General features: G+C 38.2%; 1 protein-coding gene across 1 annotated transcript; it reads left to right on the top strand.

Annotated features, from left to right (window-relative positions):
* Positions 1–1,644: 1,644 nt before the first annotated feature.
* Positions 1,645–20,970, top strand: fpgs (folylpolyglutamate synthase). The gene is made up of 15 exons (XM_053479083.1): positions 1,645–2,163; positions 3,060–3,188; positions 3,480–3,533; positions 3,799–3,863; positions 5,154–5,268; positions 9,579–9,656; positions 13,834–13,895; positions 15,817–15,919; positions 16,115–16,192; positions 16,457–16,601; positions 17,459–17,539; positions 17,762–17,912; positions 18,526–18,601; positions 19,796–19,862; positions 19,951–20,970. Exons 1-15 carry the CDS (start codon positions 2,017–2,019, stop codon positions 20,334–20,336), a joined length of 1,737 nt encoding a protein of 578 aa, XP_053335058.1. The 5' UTR covers positions 1,645–2,016; the 3' UTR covers positions 20,337–20,970.
* The last annotated feature ends 1,559 nt before the right edge of the window (positions 20,971–22,529 follow it).

Below are 22,529 nucleotides of genomic sequence, written 5' to 3' on the forward strand. Positions count from 1 at the left end.
GGGCCCTTGAGCAAGGCCCTTAACCCTCAACTGCTCAGATGTATAATGGAAAAAAAAAAAAGTAAGTCACTCTGGATAAGAGCGTCTGCCAAATGCTTAAATGAAACACCTGATCCCTGAAAATTGACAGAAAAACTTGTCAGCAGACTTGCATCTGTCTGGGGAAAGCTATTAATGGATTAATACTCAGGTTTGGGCTATTAAAGGAGTTCCTGAGAGGCCAGTGTTTCAGATGTGAGGCAGCCTGGCCATAATTCTGGCAAAAATTTCCACCTTGATGATAGCTTTACTAAAAGGTAGCTTTAACATTAACAGCTGTGTCCTGTTATTATGCACAATCATTCACGGTTTGACTTGACTGTCCTGAGAAATATTTGGTTAATGTTGTCGGCTGAACTAAAAACTGCTGACTAGAAGTGTCATCTAATGCTCTCTAGTGGACACACGATGGCATTGCAGCATAACTATCAGGATTTTAACTCTTAGAAATAAAAAGTGCATCGTGTATCCACCATACAAACACACAGTCTCATCATCTAATAAATAAATAAAATAAATAAGGAATAGTGTGTGTGTGTGTGGGGGGGGGGGGGGGGTTGACTTACTAAGGTAAACAAAATATTATGTTGTGCCCACGACTTACTGAGATGTGGGAATGAGATACAATGTTGTGGCCACAATATACTAAGGTGTGGGAATGATATAGTATCTTGTGGCCACAATTTTAGGTATGGGAATGAGAGTACATTATAGGTACAACTTATTAAGATGTAGGAACAATGAGATAGTATGTTGTGGCCATGACTTAAGGATGTGTGGTAATGAGCTCATTCATGTCCCAGATGACAGGACAGGATTTTATTTTATCATTACAACAGTTTTATTTTATTTTTTGCACTGATTGAATTGACAAGGATGATTGCAGTTTTGGAGGTATGCTGTGTGTCAGTGAGTAAATAAAGGTAATCATCCATCTATAATAACAGTTATAAACAAAACCAATTTAAATTTGTCTGTAGTTTACAAGAGGCTAAATGCCATGTGGGTATTAATAAAGTTGTGGGCACAACATATCATGGCCACGCATTAAACTATTCCTTGTCAAAGCGTTTTTAAGTTCTGACCACAAAATAGTATCTTATAGTCACACATTATACTATCTCATCTGCATGCCTTAGTATATAGTATCTTGTTCTCAGGTATGAGTAAGTCGTGGCTACGGAATATATGTCACCCGAAGGGGCTCTGTAGACCACAGTCCTTATAGTTTTAAATAATGTGGTTCACAGTTCTTAATCCAGTTTAAGTAACTGAGCCGCCCACATTTACATTTAAATCATCTTAATTGTTTTGGTGCTTGGTGCAGACCAATTTGCCCCCTCTGAAGTGGTGAAAATTTTGGCCACAAAAAAGCTTAAAACCGTCAGTAATAGCTTAAAGCTACTGTCAGTAATAGCTTAAAGCTACTATGCATGTCCAAAAAATGACTTACATTAAAATGAAATAGCTAAATTGTCCTTCTCTTTCTTGGTGGCACCGTTCAAAAAAAATGAGGGAGATCAGGACCAGAGGGTGGCAGTAGTGCAACATCGTGGGTGTCAACCGCCGGGAAACACCAAGAAGAAGACAATTAGTGCGCGTCAGGTTGCTTTGGTTGTATGCATGTCCTGTGCAGACTGATTTCAAACACGTCTGTTTTGCATGGCGACATTACTAGACATTAACCAGAAAATGCATTTTGTGGGCTCTTGAGCTAAACGGTAGCTGCGTTATTATTTGCAGTAACCGCGCTGCACATTATAACATAGCAGTTGAATATAAAATCCACAAAAACAGCGCTGTGTGAAGTTACCTGTATCGGCGTCATTTAAAACAAATGAATTTAAAGGGTTTTGGTCCTATTTAGCGCGTTTTATTGTGGGAGGTGTGGTATGACGGTAGTAACCTGCCCTGACAGGAGGAAGTGTCCCGCACCAAATTTGGTCGTGTGTTCCTGTGCTCGCGCGTCTGCCGGTAATGACGGCGCTGTTGGTGCGCGCGCGCTGGCGCTTTACCGCGCTCCGCGTGTTCCCGCAGAGCGCCAAGTGGCCAAGCAACACCGACCTGCTCCTGAGGCTGTCCAGCACCAAAGCCGCGCCGATATACCGGAGAATGGACTATCAGGTGAGTCGCTAGCTGAAGAAAATACAGTAGAGCTAAAGGTAAGCGATCCAGAATAAGAGCAGCGCTTCAGCAGAGTAAAAGGTAACTTCATTTAGAGAGTTAATTAGCAGCTGGACAACCGCGTGTAGATTAAACTGTGTGAGCGTGTACACACAGAGGTTTAGGTTTTCATCGACACAAAACATTAAGCTAACATGCGGTACCATTGCGTCAGCCGAGAGTCATGGCGACAATACAAATCATATACCGCCGTCTACGGACGATAAACATTTATTACGATACGTCATCTAGAGCGAAACCTCGGGTCACACTTCAGTCCTGACATCAAATCAGACGGAACAGCCCCAGTCCGTGGTGTTTTACAGCAGACACGTGCTTAAGGGTGCTTGCTTTAGCCTCAGCCTATTCAAAATATGCTAACTTTATTTACAACTGTAAAGGCAAAAGCGTGAATGCTGAGTAACCTGACGTCAGCACTCTGGAACGAACTGTTATCGAGGCAGTTTTGTTAGTAAGGTGTAACTTATAAGTGTCTGGGTTTTACTGTTTATTGTGGTTAAACATAAACTGCAGATCGCTGCTTGTGGTTTAGATACAGAAGAATCAGGTCACTGGAGAAGTAATGCACCTTTGTGATTTGCATCAGCAGTGGATATGATGAAGAAAAATAATTGTCAGGATTTTCTCAGACAGGACGTGGATTACAGCAGCCAACTTTACAAGGAGAAGTAATTTTTTGCAGAAAAAAAATCTTAATCTTTTTTAAACCAAGCCTGATGCCGTGACCATGTTTTGTGTATGTCTAAATTATGTGTCACAAGTATTTATTTTTATTTTTTTTACTTTCAGAGGAAGGTCTGTTTTTTTAACCTCTCATTTATTTTTCTCTTCTGAAGGATGCCGTTTGCACGCTGAACACTCTGCAGACTAATGCCAGTGCCCTGGAGCAGGTGCGCCGTGAGCGAGCTCTCCCTCAAACCCAGCTGCAGGCAATGAGGAGCTTCCTACAGCGTTCAGGACTTGCGGTATTGTGCACTCGACACACTTCACAACAAGACAGCACAGATCATACACGGTCAATCTGCTCCACCTGTTCTACAACATATTGTAGTAGTTGGCTTGCACTGACACACTGATGCCATTGTGGGCATTGCATGTATATTCGAGTCTATAAATCATAGATTACACAACTGTAATTTCTTGTGAGTGTAATATCATTGTATAATGTAAAATAAAAATCTCTTGAAACTGCTCTTTCATAGAATCTTTAATTGTTTGCTCATTATGTTTCATTATTATTTTTTCATTGTTTTTAGGTAGAAGACATTGATCATCTCAATATCATTCATGTAACTGGAACAAAAGGAAAGGTAAATTGTTTGTGCACATGTGTTCACACACATGAGTCCCTAAATGTTTTTTTTTTGTTAAGTGCTTTCACAGTTGCTTGACAAACTGCTAGAGTCCTACACAACCCAACTATATAGGTTAAAAATCAGACTTTCAAGGTATATTGATTTTTAATCTTCAGTTAATCATCACAGTCTGACGAGTGAATAGTGGTAGTGATGAAATAAATTGATTTGTCCAGGTTTTGTGTTAAATAATTAACACATGTGAGTGTGTTCTTGTCAGGGTTCAACATGTGCCTTTACAGAGAAGATTCTGAGGAGCTACGGCTTCCGCACTGGATTTTACAGGTACTGCGACCTGTAACGTAGGGGTGACACTCGTGCTTTGTGTCCTTCTGTTTACGCAGACATTGTCTTAAACAAATAGTCACATTTTGTTGACATTTGAGTGACTGTGTGCATGTTTGTGTTTATGGGTGTTTAGAACGGAGTTGTGTAATAGAAACCTTAGTCACGCCACTGGACTTCAGACTGTAATGAGCAACACCAGTGTGCATGTCTATGTGGGAGGGTCATGAGCCTTTAGGTATTTTCATAAATTAGTTGAGTGCAAGTAGGGGTGTGTATATATATATGTGCGTGTGCGTGTGTGTGTGTATGTATATGTATATATACACAGTAAGGTTAATACGTATTTAATCACCCTGTGATTTTGCAAGTTCTCTTACTTAGAAATCATGTAGGGGTGTACAATTTTCAGCATAGGTGCATTTTCACTGTAAGAGACAGAATCTGAAAAGAAAAATCCGGAAATCACATTGTATGATTTTTTTTTTTCAACAATTTATTTGTGAACTACTGTGTCAAATAAATATTCGATCACTTCCTTCTCAGCCAGATTTCTGACTCTCAAAGACCTGTTATTTTGCTTTTAAATAGTTACGAGTTGGAAGACCCAGCCACGACCCATCTTTAATGCTCTTACTGAGGGAAGGAGGTTTTTGCCCAATATGTCACCATACATGGCCCCGTTCATCCTCTCATTAATACAGTGCAGTCGTCCTGTCCCCTGTGCAGAAAAACAGCCCCAAAGCATGATGCTTCCAGTCCCAGCTTCACTTTATGTATGGTATTATTGGGATGATATCATTCTTCTTCCTCCAAACACGTTGAATGGAGTTAAGACCAAAAATTTTTACTTTGGTCTCATCTGACCACAGGACTTTCTCCCATGACTCCTCCAGGTCATCCAGATGGTCCCTGGCAAACCTCAGTGTATTACTGATAGTAGCCTTGGAAACGATGGTCCCAGCTCTCTTCACAGCATTGACCAGCATCATCGATACCCCATGTATCTACTTAGACTTTATCTGATTGTGAAGTGCACAGGTGTCTTTACAACAGCTAATGACCTCAAACAGGTGCTACTAATTTAGAATCATGAGCAGAGTGTAGCTGGACTATTTAAAAGCAAAATAACAGGTCTTGGAGGGTTAGAAATCTGGCTGATAAGCCACACACACACACAAATAGTAAGTAAATGAATGCAAATATGCAATGTGTGAAACGTTGGTTTAAAGTGCATGGTTTCATTTTGGTTGCAGTTCTGCCTAACTGTATATTTGTGTCCTGTTTCAGTTCTCCACACCTAGTTCAGGTCAGAGAGAGGATCAGGGTAAATGGTTGTCCCATTGGAAAAGACCTCTTCACCAAGTACTTCTGGCAAGTTTATAGCAGACTGGATGAAAGTAAGGTAGGTTAGTCAAGCTTGCATGCTGTAAAAGTAAAATGTTGTCTATGCAGCAGTCCCCTATAATAGTACATGCATGGTAGATAACCATGGCAACAAGACCTCTACTATGCCTACATGATAGGCCTTTTTGTTTTGTTTTTCCTTTTTGTAAATTTTGTAAATTTAATAGAATCCAATATAGTGTAATACTTAAGTTTAGTAGGTGGCACTTCCTATCACTTTCCGAATCAGCACTACTCTGTAGTACACTAATAGAATAATACATTCTAGCCCTTATAACAGTGAAACCCCCCATGAAGTTGTAAAAATCAATTGAACACAAACATTGACATATTTTCAACTACAGTAGGTTCATGCAGTAGGTGTGGGACTGCTAAAATAAAGGGCTTCAAATCAACACTACTTTGTAACACGTTTGAAATTTCTAACCAAAAGTCTTTTGTTGTGCGTGAAATAAATAACCAAAAATTCTTGCACTTGGTTTAGCAGACCTAAAGAGAGATCAATATATTTAAAAACTTATTTTTCAGTTTTAATGTGCAAACATGCAAAAATTTCTGCTTGTAAAAGCGTGCGTTTTATACACTGTATCCCATGTACAGTGGTTTGGAAAAATGTTTGCCCCTAACTGATTTCTTATTTTCACACTTTAATGTTTTAGATCATCAAAAAAATCTAAATATTAGTCAAAGATAACACAAGTAAACACATCATGCTGTTTTTATTATTAAGGGTAAACAAAAACTACATAGCCCTGTGTGAAAGTGTTTGCCACCCCTGTTAAAACATAACTCTGGTTTATTACACCTGAGTTCAATTTCTCTAGCCACACCCAGGCCTGATTACTGCCACATCTGTTTGCAATCAAGAAATCACTTAAATAGTACCTGCTTGACCAAGTGAAGTAGACCAAAAGATTATCAAAAGCTAGACATCATGCCGAGATCAGTAAGAGCCATTGTCTACAAATAGCAAAAACATGGAACAGTGGAGAATCTTCCCAGGAGTGGCCGGCCGACCAAAATTACCCCAAGACCGCAGCGACAACTCATTCAAGAGGTCACAAAAGACCCCACAACAAGATTTAAAGAACTGTAGGCCTCACTTGCCTTAGTTAGGGTGAGTGTTCATGACTCCACCATAAGAAAGAGACTGGGCAAAAATGGTTTGCATGGCAGAGTTCCAAGACGAAAACCCCCGCTGAGCAAAAAAAAACATTAAAGGCTTGTCTCAGTTTTGCCAGAAAACATCTTGATGATCCCCAAAACCTTTGGGAAAATACCCTGTGGACTGACGAGAGAAAGTTTAACTTTTTGAAAGTTGTGTGTCCCATTATGGGGGGTGTAAAAGTAACACCGCATTTCAGAAAAAGAGCATTATACCAACAATAAAATATGGTGTTGGTACTGTGATGATCTGGGGCTGTTTTGCTGCTTCAGGACCTGAAAGACTTGCTGTGATAAATGGAACCATGAATTCTGCTGGTACAAAATATCCTGAAGGAGAATGTTCAGCTATTTGGGACTTTGGAGTGGCCTAGTCAAAGTCCTGACCTGTGGCTGAATTACAACAATTCTGCAAAGATGAGTGGGCCAAAATTCCTCCACAGCGCTGTAACAGACTCATTGCAAGTTAGTGAAAACGCTTGATTGCAGTTGTTGCTACTAAGGGTGGCCCCAACAGTTTTTAGGTTTAGTAACACTTTTTCACATAGGGCTATGTAGTTTCAGATTTAGTTTTCTCTTAATAATTTCCCTTCATTTAAAAACTGCATGATTGTTTTTTAGTGTTATGTTTTACTAATATTTAAATTAGTTTAATAAGAATAAGTCTTATTAAAAGACTTGGAGTCATTGTTCTTTTGTCACCTGACTCCCATAGCTGCTATGCACTGCATAGCGTCTATGAGAGTCACGTGACAAAAGAACAAACGATTCAGACCAGAAGATATGAGATGAGTTGCTCAATCTGTTTATTATATGTTCTTAGCTGCATTGTGATTTTTTTCATTACTGGAACTATAGCCAAAATTTGCGTATGTAGACGTGTTAGGGGTCTGTATATTGAAAATGTAACATTTTATTTTTATTTCTCATCAAAAGAACAAAAATAAACTAAATGACTTAATGATGAATGATTTGTTCATCTTGATGAACGAGATTTAAAAAACTGTCACTAATGATCCAAACTTCTCATCACTATTGTATTGCAATATTATCACTACCGCCACCTACTGGACTGCAGTGAGGTTATAAAAAGTGATGCATGAAGATTGGCAGGAAATAAAGATTATTTCTTTGTACAAAAAAATGTTTTTAAACAATTATCACAAGTGGCAGAACATTTTAATGTTTGTTAGATTATTTCAGTGTTAAAACTTTAAATAATATAATATAAAACCAGTAAGAAATATAGTAATATAGTAGGGATGTTGAATGAAAAAAACTAAATAAACGAAAATCTAATTAAATTATCAGGCTGACTCCAGTGCACACAGACTCTCACACACCTTATGAGGTCTTCCAGTTTTGATTGCAGTAGCTGATTAATGCATTGACCATTCCTAAACTTAACTCAACAACAGTAACCACAACTAAGGTTTTGGTTTTCCTCAGTTTAGCTAAATGTCTTCATGAGGTCGGAACACCCAGATGTTCTTGTACTAAGGGCACTGGGTCTTTACCTATACAGTCGTGGCCAAAAGTTTTAAGAATTACATAAATATTGGAAATTGGAAAAGTTGCTGCTTAAGTTTTTATAATAGCAATTTGCATATACTCCAGAATGTTATGAAGCGTGATCAAAAGAATTTCATAGCCCTTCTTTCCCATGAAAATGAACTTAATCCCAAAAAAACCTTTCCAATGCATTTCATTGCTGTCATTAAAGGACCTGCTGAGATCATTTCCGTGATCGTCTTGTTAACTAAGGTGAGAATGTTGACGAGCACAAGGCTGGAGATCATTATGTCAGGCTGATTGGGTTATTATGGCAGACTTGACATGTTAAAAGGAGGGTAATGCTTGAAATCATTGTTCTTCCATTGTGAACCTTGGTGACCTGCAAAGAAACGTGTGCAGCCATCATTGCGTTGCATAAAAATTGCTTCACAGGCAAGGATATTGTGGCTACTAAGATTGCACCTAAATCAACAGTTTATAGGATCATCAAGAACGAGGTTCAATTCTTGTTAAGAAGGCTTCAGGGCGTCCAAGAAAGTCCAGCAAGCGGCAGTATTGTCTCCTAAAGAGGATTCAGCTGCGGGATCTGAGTGCCACCAGTGCAGAGCTTGCTCAGGAGCGCATCTGCAGGCACAGTGAGGCGAAGACTTTTGGAAGTTGGCCTGGTGTCAAGAAGGACAGCAAAGAAGCCACTTCTCTCAAAAAAAAAACCTCAGGGACAGATTGATCTTTTGCAGAAAGTATGGTGAATGGACTGCTGAGCACTGGGGCAAAGTCATATTCTCCGATGAAGCCTCTTTCCGATTGTTTGGGGCATCTGGAAAAAGGCTTGTCTGGAGAAGAAAAGGTGAGCGCTACCATCGGTCCAGTGTCATGCCAACAGTAAAGCATTCTGAGACCATTTATGTGTGGGGTTGCTTCTCATCCACGGGAGTAGGCTCAGTCACAATTTTGCCCAAAAACACAGCCATGAATAAAGAATGGTACCAAAACACCCTCCAGCAGCAACTTCTTTCAACAATCCAACAGTTTGAGGAAGAACAATGCATTTTCCAGCACGATGGAGCACCGTGCCATAAGGCAAAAGTGATAACTAAGTGGCTTGGAGACCAAAACGTTGAAATTTTGGGTCCATGGCCTGGAAACTCCCCAGATCTTAATCCAATTGAGAAATTGTGGTCAATCTTTAAGAGGTGGGTGGACAAACAAAAACCCACTAATTCTGACACCCCAAGAAGTGATTATGAAATAATGGGTTGCTATCAGTCAGGATTTGGCCCAGAAGTTGATTGAGAGAATGCCCAGTCGAATTGCAGAGGTCCTGAAAAAGAAGGGCCAACACTGCAAATACTGACTCTTTGCATAAATGTCATGTAATTGTCGATAAAAGCCTTTGAAACGTATGAAGTGCTTGTAATTATATTTCAGTACATCACAGAAACAACTGAAACAAAGGTCTAAAAGCAGTGCAGCAGCAAACTTTGTGAAAACTAATATTTGTGTCATTCTCAAAACTTTTGGCCACGACTGTATACATATATAAACACACACAGTATATATGTGTATATACACGCACACACAAGCTAAAGGTTCTCTCTATTGAAAGTTGACTTAATTTTTTGATTTTAGGATGCGCATGGTGGCAGTATGCCAGCATATTTCCGCTTCCTGACCATCCTTGCCTTCCATGTGTTCCTGCAGGAGAAGGTGAGTAACTTTATTGTCTATGGGATGACACTTCAGTGGTGATGTTGCTCTCTATTGTACTAGTTTGTTGTTGTCTTTGTGACAAGTATCTGCTGTTTCGTTCAGAACTACTGGAACAATGTAATACACGCAAGCGCACACACATGTATATTATGAACAAGGTCCATTCCAGGAGCAAGATCGTCAGTCTCATTTTTTTTTTTGCTAAAGCCAGGGACAAAGTGTAAGTCTTGTACACCTTTGACACAAATATATTGGTAATGTTTAGTAATGTAAAACATACTAATCCAGTTGACTAAATCTGTCCCCTGTCCTAACACTGCCATCATGTGGCCTAAGGAAATAATCTCTCAGTGAATATTGTCTCTGCACCTTTAAATCACAAGGGGATCCCGGATGCCATTTTGTCTCGGAGCAAATTTCCCCCTAAGAAACAATGGGAATGATAACTTTGGAATGAAAAAATAACTTTGGAATGATTCATATCAAGATGAATAATATAAAATATAAAGTAAAAATTAAACTAATCAACCTGGATTTTACCTTTGAAAAGAATCAGTCGAAGAGACAGGAGAGGAGGGGGAGTGTACACATGCAAGAATGTTAACCCTACTTAGACTTAAGTAAGAATCCTGCACACCATTCTGTCATAGTTTTTGGAAATCTGTTTTGTTAAGGACAGCCATTTTTCATCATCATGCTCCCGGACTGATAACTTGAAATCTTATTTTATTCATTTATTTATCAATTTAACAATTGGCATTGTCCCAAAGCAGCTTTACACAATCAAAAGAATTATTTAAGTTTGTATGAAATTTGAATGTGTATGAATCAAAATGGTCAGATAGTCCCTGGTGAGCAAGCCGAGGGCGACAGTGACAAGGAAAAACTCCCTGAGATGGTAGTAGGAAGAAATCTTGAGAGAAACCAGACTCAACAGGGAACCCATCCTCATTTGGGTGAAACAGAGAGCAGGAATTGATATGCATTCATACTGTGTGTTAGTTGGCAGGCAGTTCAGCATAACAGTTGATGTTAAGTGATGTTAATATGGAGTCCAGGTAGTTATTGAAAACTCAAGTAGACTTGTCAAGTCCTCGGAGAAACAGCTGCCAACACCGGTCGAGGCCAGAACCGTCTTCTAGGTAGAGAGAACCATCCCCAGACACGAGACGCATCCCAAAGAGACACACAGGGCATCCATGTGATGAGATCTCCAACCAGAAGCGGGGCACCAGGATGGGTCCGACAGGTCCGGAGGGCAGAGGTAGTCTGGATCACTGGCAGCTCAGGAACGACATGTGTAGCTCGACAGAGAGAGGGAAAAAAAGAGAGGGGAGAGAAAGAGCAGGAGCAAGAGCAGAAGAGAAGAGATAACAGTTAGGTCTGGTCACAGTCATATAATGTATAATGTAAATGTATATTTATTGTAGAGTGCAAGCAGAGACTCCGACAGGACTAACTATGGCAGCATAACTAAAAGGGAGAGCCCCTTAGTTATGACATGAGCCCCTTAGACATGAGGGCTCCCTGAGATGTAAAGCAACCAATCACCTCACCACCAACAAACCTGAGTGATCAATAACAGTGGGGAAGATAGCATCTAAACATACCAGTTCACCATAATACTCTACGTCAATGAGTCCCCCAGATCTGCTTCTTTACCTAAGGCAAATCTATTTATAAAAATGCTTGATTAAATAAATAGGTTTTAAGCCTGAACTTAAACACCCGACTATTCCCTAATTTTGGGGCTTTGTAAGAAAAAGCTCTGCCCCCAGCTGTAGTTTTCATAATATGCGGTACTGATAATCAGCCTGCATCCTTTGATCAAAGTAGGCGTGGCGGATCGTAAGACACTAGCAGTTCACTCAGGTACTGACCATTTAATGCTTTATATGTCAAAAGTAGTATTTTAAAATCAATGTGAAGATAAGATAGGTGTGATGTGCTCGTATCTTCTGGTTCTAGTGAGGCCTCGCTTGCTGCAACGTAGAGGTGATAAAAGCATGAACTAGTTTTTCTGCATCATTTAGCGACAATATATTTCCTATCTTGGCAATATTTCTGAGGTGAAAGAATGCTATCCTGGTAATATTATCCACATGAGCTTCAAATAAAGGGCTGAAGTCTATAATCACACCGAGGTCTTTTACTGTTGCACTCGATGGAACAGAAAAGCCATCTAATGTTAGAGTGATCTAGAATCTTACTTCTAGCTTTATGCGGTCCTATGACTAGAACTTCTGTCTTATCTGGATTAAGAGATTTGGCAGAAGGAAGTTAATTAGCATCCAATTTCTTATGTCCTGCACACATTGCTCAACTTTAGTAAGCTGGTTTATCTCATCAGGTTTTGCTGAGACATATAACCGTGTGTCGTCAGCATAACAGTGAAAACTAATACCATGCTTACCAATTATGTTGCCCAGAGGAAGCATGTAAAGGAAAAAAAGCAGTGGGCCTAAAACAGAACCCTGTGGAACACCAAACTCCACTAGAGAACGTGCAGAATAATCACCATTTAAGTCTACATACTGATATCGATCGGTCAAATAGGATCTGAGCCAGGAGAGGGCTGTACCCTTAATTCCTACTACATTTTCTAATCTGTGAAGAATACTACTATGATCAATGGTGTCAAAAGCTGCACTGAGGTTAAGTAATACAAGCATGGTTACACAACCTTGATCAGAGGCCAATAGGAGGTCATTTACTACTTTAACGAGTGCTGTCTCTGTACTGTGATGTGACCTAAATCCTGACTGATGCAGTTCATGTATGCCATTTCTATGTAGATATGAGCATAGCTGCTCCGCTTTCTTTTTCAGAATCTTAGAGATAAAGGGGAGGTTTAATATTGGCCTGTAATTGGACAACTGACAGGGGTCAAGGTCAGGTTTCTTAATAATTAATTTAATAACTGATAATTTAACAGATTTTGGAACAATGCTGAGTGAAGAATTAATTATTCTTAAAATTTAAAATATCTGTTAAAGAAAATGTGTCGGTACAGGTTGATGAGTTTGCAGAAGAGATTAGTTAATTCTCTTCAAGGGGAGTAAAGTATTCTAGGTTCCAATCTGACATGGCTAGTTTAACATCTGCATAACTTACATTGTTTGGTTTCAAAGCCTCAATTTTATGCCTAATATTTACAATTTTATTATTAAAAAAGTTCATGAAGTCTGCAGTGGTCTTATTTCTGGTTAATTTGGCTACCGTATTAAATAAAAATCTAGGATTATTTTTGTTCTATAAGAGTGGAGAGATACGTTGACCTAGCTACACTCAGAGCTTTTCTATAGTTCAGGATGCTCTCCTTCCATGCTATTTGAATACAGTGATGCTAAATGTGATGCGCTGTCTGTTCTGAGATCTTTTTATCACAACCAGCATTAACTTTTTGATCAATGTTTAACATTAACTTTGATCAACACTTGCTGTGCTATTGGATCAGACGACACGGCCCAGGCTTCACTCTCAATCAGCTTCAGTAAGCCTTGGCCACTCATGATCCTGTCACCAGTACTGTAGCTCAAATTCAGGAAAAGAAAAACTTATTAAAACTTATAAAAAATATTTTAATACTAAATTATTTGCTATACTGTATGCTATGTAGAGTACATGGTAAAAGTATATTATATTATTTTTCTTTACCTGTGGGTTTTTATTTAAGTGTGTAAATTTTTTGCCTGACTCTTTCTCTCTCTCTCTCTATCTCTGAGATAAAATATATATGTATTCAAGGTATATACTATTGCATAACGTTGAAGGTTTCATTCAAATCACAGTTTGACTCTGAGAATTTGAATTAAAACAATATATGTTGTGCTTCCCCATGTTGTGACTGTGTACGCATGTAGTCCTATTTGAGAGTGCCTACTGATGATCCGTCATATCCATGTCACATAACTTCTCTAAGCAACAGGTTTATGTTACAAGTGTTGGCAAGTCATTATAAGAAACATCGCAATCACACGATTCTAATGCAAGTAAGAGTAAAATGTTGTTTTCCAAATATTGCAACATACTGAATCATGCTGTTAGAAGACTTTGCCATTTAAAACACTAGAATGACCTCGCTGACCAGATATTTAGTCTTGCAAACATTACCTTTGTCTTTCATTCTATGCACAGATAACCTTTAATCTCTGTGTGTTTGTGTGTTGTAAAGGTGGACGTTGCAATCATTGAGGTTGGAATAGGTGGTGCCTATGACTGCACCAACATAATCAGGTAAGAAAATGCTTACCTAACCTTGTGTGTATTTGCAGGTGTGGAATTACCCCTGGCACCGTCTCTGCAGATCATACACAGCCCAATTGACCTCTTTGCTTACATTAACTCAGAGCCACCAACCACTGATATTAATCCAATCCAAAATCATCTCTCTTCAAAATTGATTAAAATTTGCCTAAAATTGTCTCTGTTCATAAACTCTTCCTCAGAACACGCCACGGAAACCACCACCCTTATCTCTTTGGATAGATTTTTTTGTAAAAAACGCTGCCACTTACAAAGAAGAGGCCAATAAACAAAAAGAAAAAAACCTCTGAAGAAGAATTACCCCATGTTATTATGGAAAGGGACTCTCCTTCCAAACACTAACCTCCTCCCCACCCAGCTTCGTCCATTCCTTCACATCAGCAAGTCTCCTTAGCAGTGTTGGGTGTAACGCGTTACAAAGCAATGCATTAGAGTACATGGATTAAGTTTTTGATGTAATAAGTAATCTAACACATAAATCATGTACAGCAAAATGCAGATATTTATTCTCAAAACAAATAATACTATTAATAAATCTAAAACAACAAATAAATCTTAAAATTAAGTTTGGTTAAAAAACTTTGTATCTGTAAGTTAACCTAAGAAACCTATAATAGTCCAAATGCCACCCTTTAAACACAGCTGCCAGCTACTAATGTAGACAGTATGTAAACTGATCCAGTGGAGGGCCAACTACCACAGTGGGCTGAACATTTGAAGCACCACGTGACTGTTACAACAGCCGTTCCCATACTTAATAAGGCTGCAGCCCAGTTGAAGTGTGAAAATCTTCTGCAGCCGAATCTTTAATCCTCTCCGATTGACACAGGAGACTAAGATAAATGAAAAAGGTCACATTAAGTCTTCTCTATGATTTAATAGTTTTAGTTACTTTTTAAATGTAAATATTTAATCAGAAATAGTTTATGGGAATTTTAAACCTATTTACACAATTTATAAATGACCTCTCATGGCCCACCTGCAGTTCTCTTATGGCTCACCAGGGGGAAACTCTCATTTGGTGAAACTTGGCCAACAAAGTATGGAATAGGAGAGAAACAAACACAAAATTAAAAAGTAACTGACAATATTGATGGATATACACGTGACTGGATAATATATTTTCTATCGCGTTATATCAAATTTCAAAACATATTCCCATCCCTACTACCCAAGGATATTAAGTTACTCAAAAAATCACTGGCTGAAAAATAATAATCATAACAAAATTGGAATAGGACATCAGGAATCCTTAATATTGCCAGGTCAATGTGACCCACAAAAATATTATTGTGTGAAAGTGATTGAACTAATTGTTGTTTCACTTGAAGACTTAATGTCCTTGGCTCAAGATTTCTCCCCCCTCCTACAGTTGCCGCATACTAACGTGTGCTTCCTCTGAGCACAACCACATCTTTTCAAATGGCTGCTAACAGCATGAAGATTGTGTGCTTTTATTTTATTTTATTTTCATTTAATACTTGTTCTTCAACCCCCCAATAAGGACACAGTCAGAGGGTTAAGTGTTGGTGTAAATCTACTGGAAAAAAATTAAAACATAGAAATGCTTCCAAAAGTTACTCAGAAGAAAAGTAATATTGTGTGGTATCCTTTTATACAGAGGTTTTTTAGAGATTAAAATACAGCCTAATAATATTTTATTGACTGCAGATTATTCAATTAAACATACAGCTCGCATTGCATAGTGTTTTACACACAGTGCCAAGACACAATCCTAAACACGCTTTTTTTTCCCCACAAAAAAATATAGTAACATACTAATAAAGTACATTCAGATAAAGTAGAAACAACAATGCAGTTAATATTGTCTATTGTTCTCAAACACCACTGTATCTTATGAAATGTGAATTCGCCCTGTGTGTCCCTGCAGGAGGCCGTGGGTTTGTGGCATTTCTTCGCTGGGCATAGACCACACCAGCATTCTTGGGGACACAATTGAAAAGATTGCCTGGCAGAAGGGAGGAATATTTAAGGTGTGTGTGTATGTAGTGTCTAAGAGAGGATAGTAATTAGTTTTTTTTTTTTTTTTTTTTTTAGATGTCTCATGTTTATATGTATTAGTATATTTAAGATCTCCATGCTTGTGATTTTTATTTTTTTGTATTTAAGGGGTAGGTAAATCATTGTGTCTTATGTTTGTATGTGTATGTTTATGTGTCTGATCATAGCCTGGTGTTCCAGCATTCATTGTGAAACAGCCAAAGGGACCAATGACCGTTCTTCAGGAAAGAGCAAAGGAGATTGGGGTGAGAAGCAAACACTATCACACACCTCTCTTTCTATAACCATGCATATTGGAATAAGGGATATCGGAGCATAGCTTTGCTGTAGTTTACCTGCTGTTTACCTTTGCTGAGAGACATGGTCTCAGGGGTGGACAGGGGTGAGAAATCTGCTATAGCAATAGCATGCAAAATAATGTAGAAAGGAATTTAAACTTTCTTGATTTGTTAAATTGCTGTTAGGTTAAAATAATAAAATTGTCCTTTGTTCTGTGGGCTTGTCTGTAGTGCTCGCTGTTTCTGTGCCCTGAGTTGTCCCAGTACCAGAGCTCTGAGGAGGTGAAATTGGGGTTGGCAGGACTGCACCAGCGCTCCAACGCCTCACTCGCTTTACAGCTCACACAATGCTGGCTCCAGAGGCGCTGCAGCACAGGTAGGTGTCTGTATATTAGTATTTATACAAGATCATAGCTTGAATAGTGGGAAGCATGATTTTAATAATCTTAGTTTGTACATAAATATCAGAATGCATCAGGTAGGGCAAAAGCCAAGGTAGGAAAAGTGGCTGAAAAAAGTCAGAGTGCACACTGAGTGCATCACAGCCTGCTGCCTGTGGCTTAGCAAGCAAGAAGTTCAAAGATGTTCCCCAGATTTCAATCTGACAAACCATTTCTTTCATGATTATATTGGGACATTCACTGCACATCTAAAATTGTTTTTATTTTATTATTTTATTTTTTTCCTTGTGGAAACAAGTACAGCTGAAATATATAAATATATATATTTTTTTACTTTATTTATTTATTTTTACATATTCTCCAGTTAAAGGTAAATAAAATCACTTGAAAGCCCAGAACACTGGCAAAAGTTAGGGTCTGCCTAAAAATTGCACGGCCAATTTTTTCACAAATAAAATTGCCAACTGTGTAGGCTTCTGTAATTTACTGTACATTGCAGGACATCTGTTGTATTACAGCAGTACAGTAGGATACAATATGAATGCAGGATTTATTCACTGGTCATGACATGTACTCTCACCGGCCACTGACGTACACCTTGGTAGTACTGGGTTGGCCCCACTTTTGCTGCCAGAACTGCCTTAATTCTTTGTGCAAAAGATTTAACAAGATGCTGGAAACATTCCTTAAAGACTTTGGCCCATATTGACATGATAGCATAATTGTTTACAGATCGTGACAGCACTACTTGGATGCTACTGTTACAATATTTTTGTTGCTAATGTTCATATTTTGCTGATTCCCTCATTAACTAATTTCTCTTTCTTAAAAGGTTTAGCTGTTACTCCTGCATCTGGTTTTAGTGGTCTTCATATGGCTTCAGGTTTTGAGCCAAGTGCTCACATGCTGAAAGGTGAGAATGTTCTCTTCATAAATAGCAAAACATAAATAACATATATATGTGTATGATCATGGGGCTGAATTGCTTCCTGCTACTGCTTTTTTTTTTCTTCTTGCTCTATGGTACTTAATGTTATTTCTCATTATTTCTCAAATACTTTATAATATATCCATACATAATGGATCATGTCTATTATGGATGTGATGTATAAATACATTGTGTGTGCGTGTGCAGGCCTTGCTGAAACTGAATGGCTAGGGCGAAATCAGACCCTGACACGTGGATGTGTCACATACTTCCTGGATGGAGCTCACACTACACGCAGTATGCAGGCGTGTGTGAACTGGTTTAGTGAGGTGGCTGCACAACATGAGAAAAACACTATGCAAGTTTCTTTATTTAATTCTTCTTTTTTTTTTTTTTTTTTATATCGTTATTGCCATTGAGGTGAATATAACATGAATAAATCTAAAATTAACTATTGCACTAAAAGCTTTACACACTACATTCTCATCTTGGAGTGTAATGAAATTTGTATTGTTGCTTGTTGTTTCTCCCCTCTTCCTGCTTTCACTCTTTCACTACCTGACCAAATTAGAAATATATTTGTATATTATTACCTCAGAATGGGTTAAAACGTTTGCATCATTCAGATGTTTTACTGTGGCTAAGAGTCTCATCACCACACTATGCTTGAAGTGTTCTGTAAATGTCAATCAATTTTATGGCTTTATTCACAAACAATTTCATCATTTAGTTTGAAATGAATGCTTCTCGCGCATGAATATGAATGGTTCCTGTTGTTGTTGACATAAAAAAAAATTGCTAAATCCATTGTAACTATTGAATTTACTAGCTGGAAGAGTATTGAATGATGGTAAATGGCTGCAAAATCTGACAGCTATAAGCATGGCTAATTCTGTCCTCCATGTCCTCATGATATTTTAATATATAACATATAATTTAATATTAATATATTCATTTGTGTGCATGTGTAGGGGTTCAGTGGTGCGAGTGCTGCTGTTCAATGCTACTGGAGAGCGGGATTGTGGTGCTATGCTCAAGCTGCTTGTGGTAAGACTTCACTGTTTTTCAGGTGGTACAAAAATGTTAGCATTTCCCCTGCTTTTTTTTGGAACCAGTTAAACAAGCATGAGCCAAATACAACAGTTTTGAATGTCCTAAAAAAGAGAGAATCCACTGGTGTACTAACAACCAGACACTGAACAGGTCAGCCAGGAAAAACAAAAGCAGTTGATGACATCAATGTTCTGAGCTCTGTTAAGTGTAAAATCCAAAAACTACAGCTAGTGACATTACTAACAACCTCCACAGAACAAAGGTTGAAGGTCCCTTAATCCACTCTAAAATACAATTTGAAAAAGTCTTTAAGAGCAAAGATGTAGAGGTTATGATGAGATGCAAAGCTACTTATCAACATTTCAAATCAGAAGCGAAAAATTAGCTGTAAAAGTTTTGGAACCCATATTAATCTCTACCAAAGTGATAAAAATTAGTATTAAATTTTTTTAAAAATACAAGCTCATCGGTTAAGCATGGTGGAGGTAGTGCCATTGTTTTGGATATTGTGGGTGCCGCCAGAATAGGCTCTGGAACTATTTATCTGTAGCTCACGTCTGTACATCTTGTACATCACAAGAGGGCGCACTTGTGGTTCAGGGTGTACACTAAAAAAGGGCACTCAAATTGCAATAGCCAGTAATCAGGATGAAGGAAAATTATTATAATAAATTAATATGCTGTCTGGATAATTTGTTAGTATTTGACAGCCTTAATGTATTTTTTTCCCTCTGTAAATTTTCAGAAAGAAAATGTCTGTATAATTTTTTTTATTGATGTAACTGATTTTAGAAGCAGAACGAAGAAAGATTAGTGGGTCTGTTCCAGAAGCAAAGCCATGAAACTACATCCGCCGTGCTTAAAGAGTTCAGCTCATGGGCATGCTTTGGCCTTTCCATCACTTTGGCATATTTCTGGCTATCTTTCTATTTCATGATTTCAGTACTTTTGGAGGACATTGTGTATACAAACAAAAATACACCTTTTTTTCATTTTTTTTTCTTACTGTTAATTTATTTGTATATTATTGTTACGCAAATAAAAAGAAATCCTTTCAAAAAGAATGTTGAAGAATCAACATGTCCAGCAGGTTTATCTGATGGCCAGTCTTTTGAATTTATGATACATTTAGAAATCTAAGATGTTATTCAGTAATTACTGATTACTGTTTTTTTTGTTATTTGGCAGCAATGTCATTTCGATTTTGCAGTTTTCTGTCCTAACATCACTGAGGCCATTGCTGACTGCAACGCAGGTCAGTAGACACTAGGCATGCGTACAGATTTAAAATAATTTCTGGTTGATTTGCTGTAGTCCCTTTTCTTTTTTTTGTCTTTATTTAGACCAACAGAACTTCAACGTGTCTGTAGAGCACATGCTCACACGCTGCCTGGACAATCAGCAAAGCTGGCGTGTCCTCAATGGTGTCGAAGAAGAGGGACCAGAGTCAGAGCTTCTAATCGGGGGTGGTGTTCATCTGCCTCTGAGAGTGGAGAAGCGTGGTGCCTCATTGGTTTTCCCCTGCATTTTGAGTGCGCTTCAGTGGATTACACAGGGACACGATCCACTTGTGGCTGATTCCACCCAACACGTCATGCCTGTCAAAGCTAGCATCAGCGCTAAAGGATTACCACTAAGAGAGGCTGCTAATGTGCACGTGCTAATCACTGGCAGCTTGCACTTGGTAGGAGGAGCCCTAAAACACCTAGTACCTGCCTTGTCATCATAATACAATGTTTTATTTGTGTACATGACAGGAATACTGAAAAAATGGTGCAGCTTTATTTAAGATTTAAACATGTACTGAATTTACCTGCTGAATACTGAGCAGGAGACTAAAGCACTTAGCGTTTCACCTGTGCCTTCCTTATGCTTACAGGGCCTATTTAAATACAGTTTAACTCAAGTCTTATGACCGTACCGTATCATATGTCTTAAATTTAAGAATGATCTGATGAAAGAATGATGATTTTACTATAGGCCAACAGTAAAACTGCATACTTCATGTGTGTCAGATGTGCAGTGTATGTGAATAATTAATTATTTTCATATACTGCTCTGTTTCCATTTTTTTTTTATGCACTACAAATCTTGGTATTCAGTATTGATATACTGTTTGGTTTGTGGTTTGGTACATGTCTGGAGAACCACCTTAAGCCAAAGCTACCCTCTCATTCGAGTGTAAGCTGTGTATTATATGTATTGATGTAGAATTTGAGAAGTGAGCTACACCAGAAACTAGAGAACAGACTCGTGTACTATGCTGCAGTTTCGTGTGTATCTATAATGCCGCCAAAATAAGACAGTCAAAATGATTATAAAATGTAATCATTAAACTCAATTAAAATTTCCATGCAAAACCCTTTGAAGAATCCTTCCATTCTCTATATCGTCAGTATAACAGTGTACACTGTTTGCTTATGAAAACTATGGCTAAGGATTATCAGTGATTGCAAATACACAAAGTACATTGTCGATATGGTACTTGTATATACTGTATCAGTTTCAGCAGTATGAAGTTTACTCCTTTGTAATGCAGAAAAAAGGTGACACTTTCTCAGCACTGTACAGCATCAAAAATAAATATTAACATGAAAAACATCCTTTCTTACTAATGAATCTGTCACTTGGACCATAGATTCTCTTTCACATCACGTTGCAGCACAAAAATAATATTTTGGAATGTCATATCCAGCCTCAGCAGATGTCTGCTGCGATGTCCTCAGTCTCCTATGCTGCATCTGTGACTGCCGGGTATTTTGTGCAAGTGGTTTTGAGAATTTAAGCTCTGGGTTGAGAAGTGAAGTTGGCATGACATCTAGGGTGTACCTTGTCTTGTCCCTTAGCCCTGGGAATAGGCTTCAGGCTCCCTGTGACACGACACAGGATAAGTGGTATGGGTGGATAGATTTTTCTAACAGAAGTTAGAATGTATGCAGTACTTTATTGTTTACCACCTTAAACGTTGTTGCCGATGAAGTACACACCTTTATGTGTAGTATTTCTGATGGCAGTGGTCTATTTTAGCAGGATGAGCCAACCTGACACTGCAAAAATGGTTCAAGAATGTTTAGAAGCATAATGATCGAAATCAGGTTACAGTACTTAAAGGATCTGCTGCCTATGTCTTAGCGCCAGATACCACAACATACCTTCACAGGTCATCTGGAGATGATGGCTCACAACTTGTGGATGCACAACATGGAACCAATGCAACATTTGGCAGGGGATTTTAATGTTATGAATGATTGGTATAGATACATTTGTGCTAATTATTATAATTATTATTTTTTTATTAGTCCTTTTTTTTAACACGGGCAATAATTCTAAATTCCCTTTAGCATTTTATATATATATAAATGCAAGTACTGTATTGTCCTTTTTTTTTTTTTTTCAATAAAAAATTTTTGCAAAAAAGAAAACCAACAAACCCAAAAGTTATGACTTGCATGCACCTGATTCTGTGTAATTGGATCATTAATTAAAAAGGGGCATGTTCAAAATAATAGTAAATAACAGTGTGGAGTTCAGTTGCGCAGAAATTATTCTGTGAAAAACAGGTGTCAAACAAGTTCTCTTTATTTATTTAAGGGTAAATGCAAAAAAAGATTGTCCAGTTCATTTCTCATCAAAATATCTGAGTAAAATGGGTCATTCCAGACATTGTTCAAAAGAACTGCATACTTTGATTCAAAAGTTGATTAGAAATGGAAAACACAAAAAAAGTGCAGCAAAGTGCTAAATTTCTATCAGATGCTTTAAAATGGAGACGGAAACCAGAAAGACGTGGAAGAAAACGGAAAACTAGCCTAAAGAGAAATTATGCAATATTTTGTGGACTGATGAAAGCAAGATTGTTCTTTTTGGGTCTAGAGGCTGCAGACAGTTTGTCAGGCCCCCAAACACTGGATTTAAGCCACAG

The sequence above is a fragment of the Clarias gariepinus genome, chromosome 19, assembly GCF_024256425.1.
Source record: "Clarias gariepinus isolate MV-2021 ecotype Netherlands chromosome 19, CGAR_prim_01v2, whole genome shotgun sequence".
Lineage (NCBI taxonomy): Eukaryota > Metazoa > Chordata > Actinopteri > Siluriformes > Clariidae > Clarias > Clarias gariepinus.